This window comes from Harmonia axyridis, chromosome X, assembly GCF_914767665.1.
Source record: "Harmonia axyridis chromosome X, icHarAxyr1.1, whole genome shotgun sequence".
NCBI classification, from domain to species: domain Eukaryota; kingdom Metazoa; phylum Arthropoda; class Insecta; order Coleoptera; family Coccinellidae; genus Harmonia; species Harmonia axyridis.
In genome coordinates, this window is record NC_059508.1 from 17,263,889 (window position 1) to 17,276,822 (window position 12,934).

General features: G+C 33.4%; 3 protein-coding genes across 3 annotated transcripts; 2 read left to right on the top strand and 1 right to left on the bottom strand.

Moving 5' to 3' along the window:
* Window positions 1-177: 177 nt before the first annotated feature.
* Window positions 178-7,189, top strand: LOC123686276 (cytoplasmic FMR1-interacting protein). The gene is made up of 16 exons (XM_045626309.1): window positions 178-574; window positions 630-809; window positions 869-1,050; window positions 1,102-1,432; window positions 1,517-1,912; window positions 2,050-2,264; window positions 2,559-2,689; window positions 2,748-3,571; window positions 4,790-4,968; window positions 5,025-5,161; window positions 5,223-5,414; window positions 5,784-5,987; window positions 6,044-6,138; window positions 6,228-6,466; window positions 6,632-6,779; window positions 6,838-7,189. The coding sequence occupies exons 1-16, from the start codon at window positions 362-364 to the stop codon at window positions 7,036-7,038; spliced, it is 3,867 nt and encodes a 1,288-aa protein (XP_045482265.1). The 5' UTR covers window positions 178-361; the 3' UTR covers window positions 7,039-7,189.
* Window positions 7,190-8,264: 1,075 nt separating this feature from the next.
* Window positions 8,265-10,320, bottom strand: LOC123686279 (myosin light chain kinase A-like). Its single transcript, XM_045626312.1, has 5 exons — window positions 10,011-10,320; window positions 9,818-9,960; window positions 9,536-9,760; window positions 8,651-9,482; window positions 8,265-8,521 (listed from the first exon to the last, which is right to left on the bottom strand). The coding sequence occupies exons 1-5, from the start codon at window positions 10,107-10,109 to the stop codon at window positions 8,477-8,479; spliced, it is 1,344 nt and encodes a 447-aa protein (XP_045482268.1). The 5' UTR covers window positions 10,110-10,320; the 3' UTR covers window positions 8,265-8,476.
* A 1,129-nt stretch (window positions 10,321-11,449) lies between these two features.
* Window positions 11,450-12,178, top strand: LOC123686186. Its single transcript, XM_045626196.1, has one exon. It carries the CDS (start codon window positions 11,450-11,452, stop codon window positions 12,176-12,178), a length of 729 nt encoding a protein of 242 aa, XP_045482152.1.
* The last annotated feature ends 756 nt before the right edge of the window (window positions 12,179-12,934 follow it).

Consider the following 12,934-nt stretch of genomic DNA (forward strand, 5'->3'; position numbering starts at 1 on the left):
AATTAAAAACAAAAAATTGAAACATTGGTTTCATCGTTTTCTGCAGGTTTTTTTTTAAGAAAACACGGTCTCCAACTTTTTCCCAGGACTCGATTTTTTGCGTCATAGATAAAAAAATTAATGAGAGAGAGAGAGAAAAGATATTGCTCATCTCTGGAAGAGATTAATGATAATGACATATGTCAATTTACGTCTTGGATTTGTTTGTGAACAGTGCCGCACCTTCATCTTTCATTTAAATGATTCGATGATATTTTCAGCCAAAAAAAACTATATAACTTTATAAACCTGTGCAATGTTAATTAAAATTATTTCATTTGTATCAATTACCCCTCAGTGATAAGTATTATATTGTTCAACAATGGCTGGAACCGATAGGGTTTCTTTGAGCGATGCTATTTCTAATGTAGATGTGTTGGATGAATTGCCTTTACCTGATGAACAACCATGCATCGAGGCACAACCATGTTCAGTAATTTATCAAGCAAATTTTGATACGAACTTTGAAGACAGAAATGGCTTTGTTACTGGTATAGCTAAATATATTGAGGAAGCTACCGTTCATGCTAGTCTAGTAGGTGTGGAATTACCTTCACAGCAATGTATATCTATTTTTTTCAATTTTTTAGAATGAGCTTCTTGAGGAAGGCCAAGAACATGCAGTTATGTTATATACGTGGAGATGTTGCTCTAGAGCCATCCCACAACCTAAATCTAATGAACAACCAAATCGTGTTGAAATTTATGAAAAAACAGTGGAAGTTTTAGCACCTGAAGTAAACAAACTCTTGAACTTCATGTACTTCCAGGTATTTATATTTATTCTCCCAGTATTTCAGATTCTTTGATCACATCAACATTTTTTCAGCGTAAAGCAATAGAAAGATTCTCCCAGGAAGTTCGTAGACTGTGTCATACTGAAAAAAGGAAAGATTTCGTTTCAGAAGCTTATTTATTAACCTTGGGAAAATTCATCAATATGTTTGCCGTTCTGGATGAATTGAAAAATATGAAATCTAGTGTAAAAAATGATTATTCTACATACAGAAGGTAACTTCTTCTTTCTATCATAATACATGTAGTTAATTCTTATTTTTCTAGAGCTGCCCAGTTTTTGAAAGTCATGTCAGATTCCCAAACCCTTCAAGAATCTCAAAATTTATCAATGTTTTTGGCTACACAAAATAAAATGAGAGATACGGTTAAAGAAAACTTGGAGAAAGTACCAGGCTATGAAGAGCTTTTAGCCGATGTTGTCAATATTTGTGTGCATATGTTTGAAACGAAAATGTATTTGACTTCTGAAGAGAAACACATGCTTGTGAAAGTTATGGGCTTTGGCTTGTTCTTAATGGATAGTGAGCTGTGTAATATTAACAAATTGGATCAGAAGAAGAAACTACGGCTAGATCGTATCGATAGGATATTTAAGGTTTGTATGACTTATGTTTTTCTTGATTTCATGTCGGTGCTTTTTACAGTTTTATGTGTGTTCTAATGGTACCTATAATTTTAGAATCTGGAAGTTGTACCTCTATTTGGAGACATGCAGATAGCCCCTTTCAACTATATCAAAAGAAGTAAACATTATGACCCCAGTAAATGGCCTTTGAGTAGTAGTAGTGCTCCATCTCCGCAAGCAGACTTGATGGTCCATCTTCCCCAAATACGTGAGGACCATGTGAAATATATAAGTGAATTGTCTAGATATAGTAACGAAGTGACTACAACCTACAAGGAAAGTGGTAGTGATCTAGAGAACAAAGAAACGGCTGACCTAGCATTAAGGGGGCTCCAATTGCTATCCGAATGGACCAGTGTTGTCACCGAATTGTATTCTTGGAAGTTGTTGCATCCGACTGATCATCATCAGAATAAGGATTGTCCACAAGAGGCTGAGGAATATGAAAGGGTATGTTTTTTTTCGGTTCATTATTTCCAGGTATTTGAAATCTTAATATTTTCGGCTATTTTTAAAATCAGTTTGCAATTATTTTTTGGTGTGATTGGAATCGAGGTCAGTTTAATAAAAAAAGTCATATATTGTAGGCAACCAGGTACAATTACACAGATGAAGAAAAATTTGCACTGATCGAAGTGATCGCTATGATCAAAGGACTTCAAGTGCTCATGGCTCGAATGGAAACTGTCTTCACCGATGCTATCAGAAGAAACATTTACTTTGAATTACAGGAATTTGTACAAGTTATTTTAAGGGAACCTTTGAGAAAAGCTGTTAAAAATAAAAAAGATCTTATAAGGAGGTAAGCCCAATTTTCAAAATTTACCAAATCTAACTAAGATCCTCATCGCCATCATTTTTTTCATAAGAATCCCATTAACTCATAAACCGTTGAGATTTATTATTTTATTTATTACTCAAGGTATGGCATATTGCCGAAATCGTCATAAAATATGCTATCTAATGATGCAACATTGCCACTTGCTTATTTTTACTTCCAAATGACGTCACTCTTTCAATTTCGATTATTTTGATTAACTTTTTTTGAGAGTTTGAAAAATCTGTTTGAGATTCAACAAATGATAACATTTTTTAGTATAATTATGTCAGTGAGAGAAACTTGTGCTGATTGGAATAGAGGTTTTGAAGCATCTCAAGACCCTGCTCTAAAAGGTAGAAAAGATCCTGATGGTGGTTTCAATATAAAAGTCCAGAGAAGAAACGTTGGTAAGTGTTAAATAAATTTTTAAATATTGGAATTTGATAATCTTTTCTTTATCTAAAGGACCTTCATCAACGCAACTTTATATGGTACGAACAATGCTGGAGTCTTTGATTGCTGATAAATCAGGCGGAAAGAGGACTCTACGCAAAGATATTGATGGGCAATACCTCGTTCTCATCGACCAATTTCATAAAACGTCATTCTTCTGGAATTATCTGTTAAATTTCAGCGAATCTCTATCTAAGTGTTGTGATTTATCTCAGCTTTGGTACAGAGAATTTTACCTTGAAATGACAGTTGGACGTAGAATCAATAAATGTACAGTTCGGCATCATCACAATGAAGAGTGTAATGACCTGATAACGATGGATAAAAGAATCCAATTTCCGATAGATATGTCAATGCCATGGATTTTGACAGATCATATACTCAAAACGAAGGAACCTTCGATGATGGAATATGTATTATATCCCCTCGATTTATATAATGACAGTGCCCTTTATGCTTTGACTATCTTCAGAAAACAGTTTTTATACGATGAAGTTGAAGCTGAAGTCAACTTATGTTTCGACCAGTTTGTATACAAACTTAGTGAACAAATATTTGCCTATTATAAGCAGCTTGCGGCAAGTATATTTTTAGATAAACGATACAGAGTAGAATGTGCTGCATTAGGAGCTTATTTGTTGCCTTATCCTAGAGCAAATCGATATGAAACTCTACTAAAACAACGCCATGTACAACTATTAGGTCGATCTATTGATCTCAACAAGCTTATAACTCAGAGAATCAATGCTGATATGCAAAAATCTTTGGACTTTGCCATCAGTAAATTTGAGGCCGGAGATATCACAGGAGTTATGGAATTAGATGGACTCTTACAGGTGACTCCTCAATTCTTAACATTATTAGATATTTCCAATACAAGGTGAATCAGATACCATCCTATAAAGGTTTAATGAGTCTACTTGATGAAGGACATTCAATATGAATATCAAAAAAGTGACAACTTTGTGTCTATTCCTCCACGATAATATATCTTTATGATATATTTGGTTTATTTTTATTCCAATTCAAAAAATGACAAAATTAAGAACCAACCAAAAGAAAATTCAACTGCAACTGTACAAATTGAGTAAACGGTTAACAAATTTTTGTATTTAATGATACAATTTTTCCTCATCAGTGCCAGTTCAACAAAATTACTGAATTTACTAACTCACCACTTGTATATCTACTTCACACAAATTGCAATTGAGGAACTTCAAACTAACTAAAGAACAGTTTCATTTAGTTAGTTTGGTTCAAAATAACTAAAACTGTACAAATTGAGTAAACGGTTCACAAATTTTTGTATTTGATGATACAATTTTTCCTCATCAGTGCCAGTTCAACAAAATTACTGAATTTACTAACTAACCACTTGTACACTTCACACAAATTGCAATTGAGGAACTTCAAACTAACTAAAGAACAGTTTCATTTAGTTAGTTTGACGTAACCGTTCTCTGATTTGAAGTTCTCCAATTGCAATTTTTGTGAAGTGATATACAAGTGGTGAGTTTGTAAATTCAGTAATTTTGTAGAATTATGAGGCACTGATGAGGAAAAATTGTATTATTAAATACAAAAATTTCGGTCTTCATGTTAATTTAGTTATTTAATTTATTAACCGTTTACTCAATTTGTACAGTTTTAGTTATTTTGAATTTTCTTTCGGTTGGTTATCTATTTTGTCATTTTTAGAATTGGAATTATATTCCAAGACAAAAAAAACCCAAATATATCATAAAGATGTATTATCGTGGAGGAATAGACACTAAGTTATCAATTTTTTGATATTTAGATACCATCCTTTCGAAATCTTTTTTCAAAGGGGCCCTTAGTGAGGGGCGACAAAAAATAATTCAAAAGCAACTCGCAAATAAAACTGCCATTGGATGATTAAAATAAAAAACCACTATATTAATTTTTACATTGTTTAATTATACCTTGTATTTGCATTTTTCTTGTGTTAAAGACTAATTATGCTTCAGCTCGTTTATTTTATGTTTTAGTCTTCAATTAAGCTTGAGTTTTTATTAACTGAATGCTATTTTTAGGTCAATCGCTTGAGTCATAAATTACTGAGCAAATGGCTAGCATTAGATGATTTTGATTCAATGTTTGGAGAAGCTAATCATAATGTTTTGGCCCCTTACGGTAGGGTAACACTGCATGTTTTCTGGGAATTGAACTACGATTTTCTTCCAAATTACGTCTATAATGCTGCTACTAACAGGTATGAGTTTTTCTGAACCACCTCTATTTTTTTTGTTCATGAAACTCGATTTCTAGATTTACAAAATATCGTGGACAAATAGCTTTTGCACCTCCTGTACATCGTGATAAGCCAGCACAAATGTCGCACCACTATATGTGGGGTAGCAAACCTCTGAACTTAGCTTATACCACTCAGTATGCCCAATACTCAGGTTTGTGTAATTTCATATTATCTAACAATTCTCCGTAATAGTTGTATTTATGTTATTTAAGGTTTTGTGGGTCCCCAGCATTTCCATACAATGTGTAAGCTATTAGGTTATCAGGGGATAGCAGTAGTGATGGAAGAGCTATTGAAAATTGTAAAAAGTTTAATTCAAGGAAACCTGCTCCAATTCACAAAGACCTTGATGGAAGCAATGCCTAAAATCTGTAAATTGCCTCGATACGACTATGGATCTCCAGGTAAACCATGGTGTTCAAAAAGATTAATTAGAAATTGTTCCGTCTTGTATTCATGTAATTTTTTCGCATGACCTTCAAATATAGAATTACCTGACACAGGATACTCTCACCAAATTGTTATTTATCACTTTTTTGAAACAATTTTTCTGAAAAAGCATTCAAAAATAATGAATTAATGCTTGAAAGGATAAATTTTCTCTCATTTCAATTTACAAAACTGAATGTCAATTTTTCTACCACCAACTGATTTTTTAATTTCAATTTGATCTTTTTCTCTCAAATTTATTGAGAAAAAAATGTACTTATATCTGAATTCTTCAAGTCTCATGCACATTCTAGTTTCTAATATATTTGCAATTTTTTTTGTAGGAGTTCTTAGTTACTACCACGCCCAACTTAATGATATTGTTCAATATCCTGATGCCCGTACTGAACTCTTCCACAATTTCCGGGAATTTGGAAACATAATATTATTCTGTTTACTCATGGAACAAGCACTGTCTCAAGAAGAAGTATGTGATCTCTTGCAAGCCGCTCCATTCCAGAATATACTTCCTAGGCCGTACTGTAAAGGTAAAATATAAATTCATCTAAAATTTCAAAAGTATTTATGTTCACTAATTTCACAGAGGGTGAAAAACCTGAAACAAAGCAGAAGAGATTGGAAGCTAAGTATGCAGCATTACAAATTGTAACGAATATCGAGAAATTGGGAACTGCTAAGGTAAATTGAATGCTTACACTTTGTTTACGTTATACAAGCAGTGAACGAACTTTTTTTATGGAGGAAACTCAATGCAATTGTTGTTTCAGCAAGCTATGATATCTCGGGAAGGTGACTTATTAACAAGAGAGAGGTTATGCTGTGGGTTGTCAATTTTTGAAGTTGTTTTGAACAGATTGATGACTTTTCTCGACGATCCTGTTTGGGTAGGAGTTCCTCCAGCTAATGGCGTCATCAATGTTGATGAATGCACCGAATTCCACAGACTCTGGTCGGCTTTGCAATTTGTTTACTGCATACCTGTCAGTGAGAATGAATTCACTGTTGAGTAAGTACACAATCCTAAACCCCTTATCACTTATGGTAACAAGTTCTGACTTGCCAAGTCGATATGGTTCTTGTACGAGCAAATATTCGTTAACCCACATGCTTTTTCATATCTCAGTATGACTATTTCACAGTCTGAATATTTTTTGACAAATCTATTTTGCAGAGAGATGTTTGGAGAGGGTCTTCATTGGGCTGGTTGCACCATGATTGTACTTTTAGGTCAACAAAGGAGATTTGAGGCTCTAGATTTCTGCTATCACATATTACGAGTGCAACGGGTGGACATGAAAGATGAAGTTGTCAAAAGAATCGTAAGGGCTTCCTTATTGACTTTGATGTTCATTACCTATATTGGTTGTTTTTTTGCAGAGCTTGAAGAGGATGGTGGACAGAATAAGAAGGTTTCAAGTACTGAATTCACAGATATTCGCTATTCTTAACAAATTCCTAAAGTCCGGGGAGAATGATGAATTATCTGTGGAACATGTTAGATGTTTCCCTCCCCCTATTCACCCATCTTTGAATACCCAACAGCATTATCACGCACCGGAACATTTGAGACAATGTTAGTTGTCTTTTTACATCTGAAAATCATAGTAATTAATCTTTTTGCAAATATATTGTGGTCTAGATATTGAATATACATCTTTAAATTATTTATATTATATTAATTTATAAACGAACAATAGACTACCTTTTTTATATTATATTATTTCTTGGATTCAAATTGTTTCTTATTTCTCTGAGGGTTTTCATATGAATTCTGGGTTATTACAAGAAGAACATCTCGAATAAATAAGTTAACGTTAAATAACAAAGATGAATAATTACTAACTTCACAAATTCGAATAGAGTATGCAAAAATACTACTTTCTGAAAGATTTTAATTTTCAGATAATTGATTTTTCAATGGAGAGTTCAAAGAATGTCTAAGATATCTCGATCTTTGTCACGAATTTTTAAATAATGTTCACTTGAACTTTGATTTAATGCCTAATGTGTTTCAACTTATTACATTGCCCCAGAAATTAAATAATGTTCATCCTAAAGCGGTAATTGTGAAATCTATGCCAATTTTACTGAAATTAAATTTCATTCGTAAACGATTCTCTTAAAGTTGCGATTTTAATACAAATGTTTACGTTTTTTTGGAAAGAAGCGCATTTACCAGAATTTTGGAAGATGGCGACATCTAAGAAAAGTAGCTCAAACCAAGGTTTGGTTGGGACGTATACGTATATAGAATTCTATTCATGGCTGGCTGAAGGCAAACAAATTTAGTTAATTGTGTATAGATGGCTTACAGGCAGCTAAATTGAATTTTTGAAATTTTAAACAAAAACTGAAATAATAGATGTGCCATCACTTCTATATTAGGTCTAAGTTCATACACCTATTCAAATTGATAATTTAAGAATTAATGTTTATGGGTAAAAATATTACCCAATCAAACCTTCTGAAAATTTTAACACAAAACTCAAAATTGAGATCCTTTGGAAGCAAACTGATAAGAGATTAGTATTCCGCTTGATCAAATACTGTAAAATTTCAGCATTGAGATTTTCCCACGATATTAAATTTAAAAGTTGAATAAAAATGTTTTTGGCCTCCAAAGAACTGAGCTAAACTTTCAACACTGAGGTCCTTCAGACCAAAAAGAAAGCACTATTTTACTGAAATAAACATCTAATTTCTCAACAAGTTGAATATACTTTTGTAAAGGATTCTCTCAAAGTTTCAATACAAATCTTTATTTTTCTAAGAAAATGTATGGATAAGAGGAAAATTGTCAAATAAATAGTGAAACAAGTTGTTTTTATCGTGTTTTAACAATTTTATGATAACTGTTATATTATATGTCAAAAATAGGTGAATAATTTCTTCGATTTAATTTATAATGATAAATCCATTATAAAATGGAAATTAATGGACTAGAATTTTTCCAGAGAATGTATAACTATCACAACCAATCTCAATTAATGGAGTATTCATTTAAAATTATAATTCATTAGCTAGATCTCAATGTTTCAGCCATGTTAGTCCACTGCAACATCTGAAAAATAAAACTTTTGTAAACTTTCAACTCATTAAGTCCTCGAGATAACATCTCTCATTTTTGTAAAAATACAAGTTCTTTTGTGATGGTCTCCCAATGTAAATTAAAAATACAAGTAAAACTTACTTTTTTTCCTATAATAGTTTTACGGTCACCAGTTGGTTCTGAAGGCATCACTTGGTTCAGATATTTCAAGGCATGCATAAAATTTTGAAAAGCACATTCACATTTGTTCTCACAAAGGTACAGCTCTGCATTGTATCCAATTTCTAGATAATGTTTTAAGCTAGGAGTAGAGGCAGTTACTTCCATTAAGTACTCATAATATTCATCATATACACTTTTGCCACCAGTAGATTTATACTGAGAAAAGGAGTGCTTAAAAAGATGTATTGATTGAAAAGCCTTTTTTCTATATGATATTATTTGAGTATCCAAAGAGGCAATAAAATCTTTAGTTTGAATATCTGCCTCATGCTTAGATATTGCTAAATTTATACTAGCATCCATAAAATGAATAGCAGCATCTGTGTATTTTTCAGTTTTCTCAGCTTCTTCTCCCTTTCCTATGTTGTTAAGGGCTTCTAGCTGATGATCAACTGATATCCCCTCATATTTCGTTTTCAACAATTTGTTATTTCTCACTTCTTCTCGATTTTTGGGATTATAGGAAAGCATACTACAAAGTATTTCCAACCATTCTTTAGACACCTGAGATTGATATCCTTGAGGAAACTTAGGATCTGGTTTGTTTTTCATAAACTCCACATAATTTTCACCCTCAATATAAAAAGGATGTAGCTTGAATAATAATTCAAAAAATACAATACCAGCAGAGAAAATATCTGATTGTTCATTGTAAATGGAATGAGATAATCGTTCGGGTGCTAGATATACTTTGGTTCCTCCTGCATTTACCGGTGTGGAGGAATCTAATCTACCAACAACATGAGACAACCTAAAATTCCACTAATATTAACCATTATTATTATTATTGTACATGTCAATTACCCAAAGTCTATCAATTGAATTCTTATGTTGTCAGAAGAAGCAGTGTAAATAATATTATTTGGTTTGATATCCCCATGAATAATTTTGTGACAATGAATAAAATTTAAAGCATTGACAATTTGACTCGTGATAGAGATAGCATAGGATCTTAGTCTATGAACATCTTCATTTGATATAAATTGTCTCAATGTGGACTCTCCTTTATCAATACCAATTAGCACATGACTGAAATATATAATTTTAATAAACGATATTAATTCAAAAGTAATTCATAGGACTCACAATCTCGTTATCTCATAATTATTAATTCTTGCAATGTTTGTATGTACTAACTTTTTCAATAAACATATTTCATTGAGACTTTGCAACCATTCAGTTTCAGAATTACAATGACAGATTTTCAAAGCAATTGGAGTTTTATGTCCCTAAAACAGAGACCATGTATGTTTTTTTCAATTCACATATTTCAATTTACTCTGTTATAAGCAATTTTAACCAGGGAAAATCCTCCAGCTCCTATAGTTTCTGTAGAGATATCAAAACATCTTGATTTGATATCGACGATAGGCCTCATAATGAAATGAAACTAAAACAATATTTAAAAATGGAATTAAATGTTGAATCGGACACAAAACTCTCGATTCCTCAGTCACATGCCTATAACTTATAGTCAATGCATTGCTCATGTAATTTTTGAATTTCAATTGAATAATTTCCCTTTTATTCAATTCATAATTATTTCATATGGCAGAATATCGTCCATAGAATATTATAAATTATCAAGGGCAGAGACATAGACCTAATATCAATGATATTAGGTCTTAGGTAATTAGGATTGGAAAGTCGAATACAAATCTGCAATCAGTTTGCTCCTAAAAGGTCTCAATTTCGAGATATTTCCAATAAGTCGAGAATTTGGCCACTAGCCATCTACTCGCATCTTACTGAACTAATTATTTCCGCCACGCAACACGCATAGAATCCTGTGATTGGAACCGCCTCTCCAAAACCGGTTTGAGCTACTCTTCCTAGATGGCACTATCGATCGCTAGCCGTTTTATATTACTCATTTTATTATAACTTTTAGCTTCAAGTAGCGAAGATTTGTAAAGAGAAGAAATTTGAATGTCATGGCATGGATCGGGATCGGGATATTTTATAGAAATTTATATTATACTGCTGTACAGCAAAAAAAAAGTTGATTTCCTTCCTAAGACTGAACCCAAATTCATTCATCCACTTCTAAACCAAACTTCCAAGTAATAAATTCTGGCATCAACATAGGTAAAACAATCGCTTCTTCCAAGAGTCTCTTGGCTTCATGTAAATCTGCTATGTCATCCCATTTTATATTGGGATTTTTTTGAACAATATCCCTCTCTAATACATCAGCAAGTTCCCGATCCATGCCATGACATTCAAATTTCTTCTCTTCTGTTTCATCGCTTTTTTCATTTTGTACAACTTGTTCTTGATCTCGATCTCTATCTGATTTTGATGAGGATGGACGTTCATCTTTTTTAGTAACTTAAGTTTTCAGGGTTTCAGATCTTCTGCTTGAAGTTGATGAGGAAACTCCTCTTGAATCTTTCTTTTTCGTTTCCACTTTTTTTACATTAGAAATTTTCGACTTTGAAGGTCCATTACCTCTAATATTACTGTACTCACGACACATCAACATAGACACACGATCGATCGATCTCACGGCACAGTCACCACCCCGAGAGTGTGTATGACCCCCGGAGTTATACAGTATAGTGTGAAATTGTAGTGAACGGTTTAAAACCATTAAAGTGAAACCAAGGTTCGTTAAAAGTTCGGTTAAGAACGACGGTGTATTAAACACCCGAGTTCTATCTCACATTAAGAAGATTGGACCCTAAAGTTTTAATGGAAGCATGTTCTAATTCTGACATGGTAGAAAAAATTAAGCTTGACTGGACCGAAGAAAGTCAAGAATTTCAAAGCCCGAAAAGGACATGCAAACACCCAAACCAGCTTACTCAAGACCCTTCCAATATTGCGACAACAAACAGATTTGGTATTCTTAATGTTGAAGCCATGGAAACTGATACCAGCGCCCTACCGGACGTAGCACCCGAAAACGGTAAGAAAATGAAAATATGCCTACCCATTATTGTAATCTCCAAAATAGAAGATTGCCGAAAATTTCACAATATGCTGAAGAAAATAGTCACCAACGATAATTTCACCATCAGGTATTACGCTGATGAAACAAAAATTTTTATTAACAATCACGTAGATTATACCAATCTGAGGAAATCATTCAAAGTGGATGATATTAAATTTTATTCCTTCTCCCCAAAAGAGGAAAAAAAGAAGAAGATTGTGGTGAAAGCAGCAAGCTTCACCTCCGAAGAAGAAATTAAGGAACGGATATTGAGCGACTACAATATGAAATCCGATGATGTCAGCTGCCTAAAAATGAAAGGGAAAAATGGACAATCGCATTCATTTTTGGTATCAGTTCCAAAGACAACTAACTTGAAAGAACTTACGAAAACCAAGGAACTCGACCACATTAAACTTGAATGGCAGAGATACTCGAAAAAATCTAAAGCTCCGCAATGCTTCCGCTGCCAACGGTTCGGCCACGGATCTAGCAACTGTTTGTATATATAACTCTGTAACATATTTTATAGAAATTTATATTAAACTGCTGTACAGCAAAAAAAAAAAAAGTAGTTTTCCTCCTAGTTGGCCGTGTGGGGTCCGGAACAATTTGCACAATTCACTTGATCAGTTCTTCCTTTAATTGGGCAGTCCTTTGTCTGGTGGTCTTTACCGCATATGACGCATCTTGGCTGGAGAAAACAGTTGCTAGATCCGTGGCCGAACCGTTGGCAGCGGAAGCACTGCGGAACTTTAGATTTTTTTGAATATCTCTGCCATTCAAGTTTAATGTGGTCCAGTTCTGAGGTTTTCCTGAGATCTTTGAGATTTATTGCCTTTGGCACTGAAACGAGGAATGAATGCGATGATTCATTTTTCCCTTTCATTTTAAGGCAGTTCACATCTTCTGATTTTAAATTGTGATCGCTCAATAAGCGTGCCTTAATTTCCTCTTCGGTGGTAAAACGAGCTGCTTTCACAACAATCTTCTTCTTTTTCTCTTCTTTAGCACAGAAAGAATAACCCTGGATATCATCTGTTTTAAGGGATTTCAACAGATTTGTATAGTCAATGTGGTTGACGATAAAAATTTTTGTTTCATCAGCGTAATATTTTATGCTGAAGTTGTCGTTGGTTACTATTTTCTTCACCATGTTGTGGAATTTCCTACAGTCTTCTATTTTAAGTTATTATGATAGGTGGGTATTTTCTCAGCTTCTTGGAGGTTTTGGGCGATAAGTCCGGTACGGGGGTGGTTTCAGTTTC

Excerpts from the sequence above, each read along its gene's own strand:
- LOC123686276 (XM_045626309.1), top strand. The coding sequence starts at position 362 with ATGGCTGGAACCGATAGGGTTTCTTTGAGCGATGCTATTTCTAATGTA. Across the intron at positions 2,265-2,558 it reads AAAAAAGATCTTATAAGGAG|TATAATTATGTCAGTGAGAG; the intron begins GTAAGCCCAATT and ends AACATTTTTTAG. Across the intron at positions 4,969-5,024 it reads TATAATGCTGCTACTAACAG|ATTTACAAAATATCGTGGAC; the intron begins GTATGAGTTTTT and ends CTCGATTTCTAG.
- LOC123686279 (XM_045626312.1), bottom strand. The coding sequence starts at position 10,109 with ATGAGGCCTATCGTCGATATCAAATCAAGATGTTTTGATATCTCTACA. Across the intron at positions 9,961-10,010 it reads TTAAAATTGCTTATAACAGA|GGACATAAAACTCCAATTGC; the intron begins GTAAATTGAAAT and ends TCTCTGTTTTAG. Across the intron at positions 8,522-8,650 it reads AAACTATTATAGGAAAAAAA|ATGTTGCAGTGGACTAACAT; the intron begins GTAAGTTTTACT and ends TTTATTTTTCAG.
- LOC123686186 (XM_045626196.1), top strand. The coding sequence starts at position 11,450 with ATGGTAGAAAAAATTAAGCTTGACTGGACCGAAGAAAGTCAAGAATTT.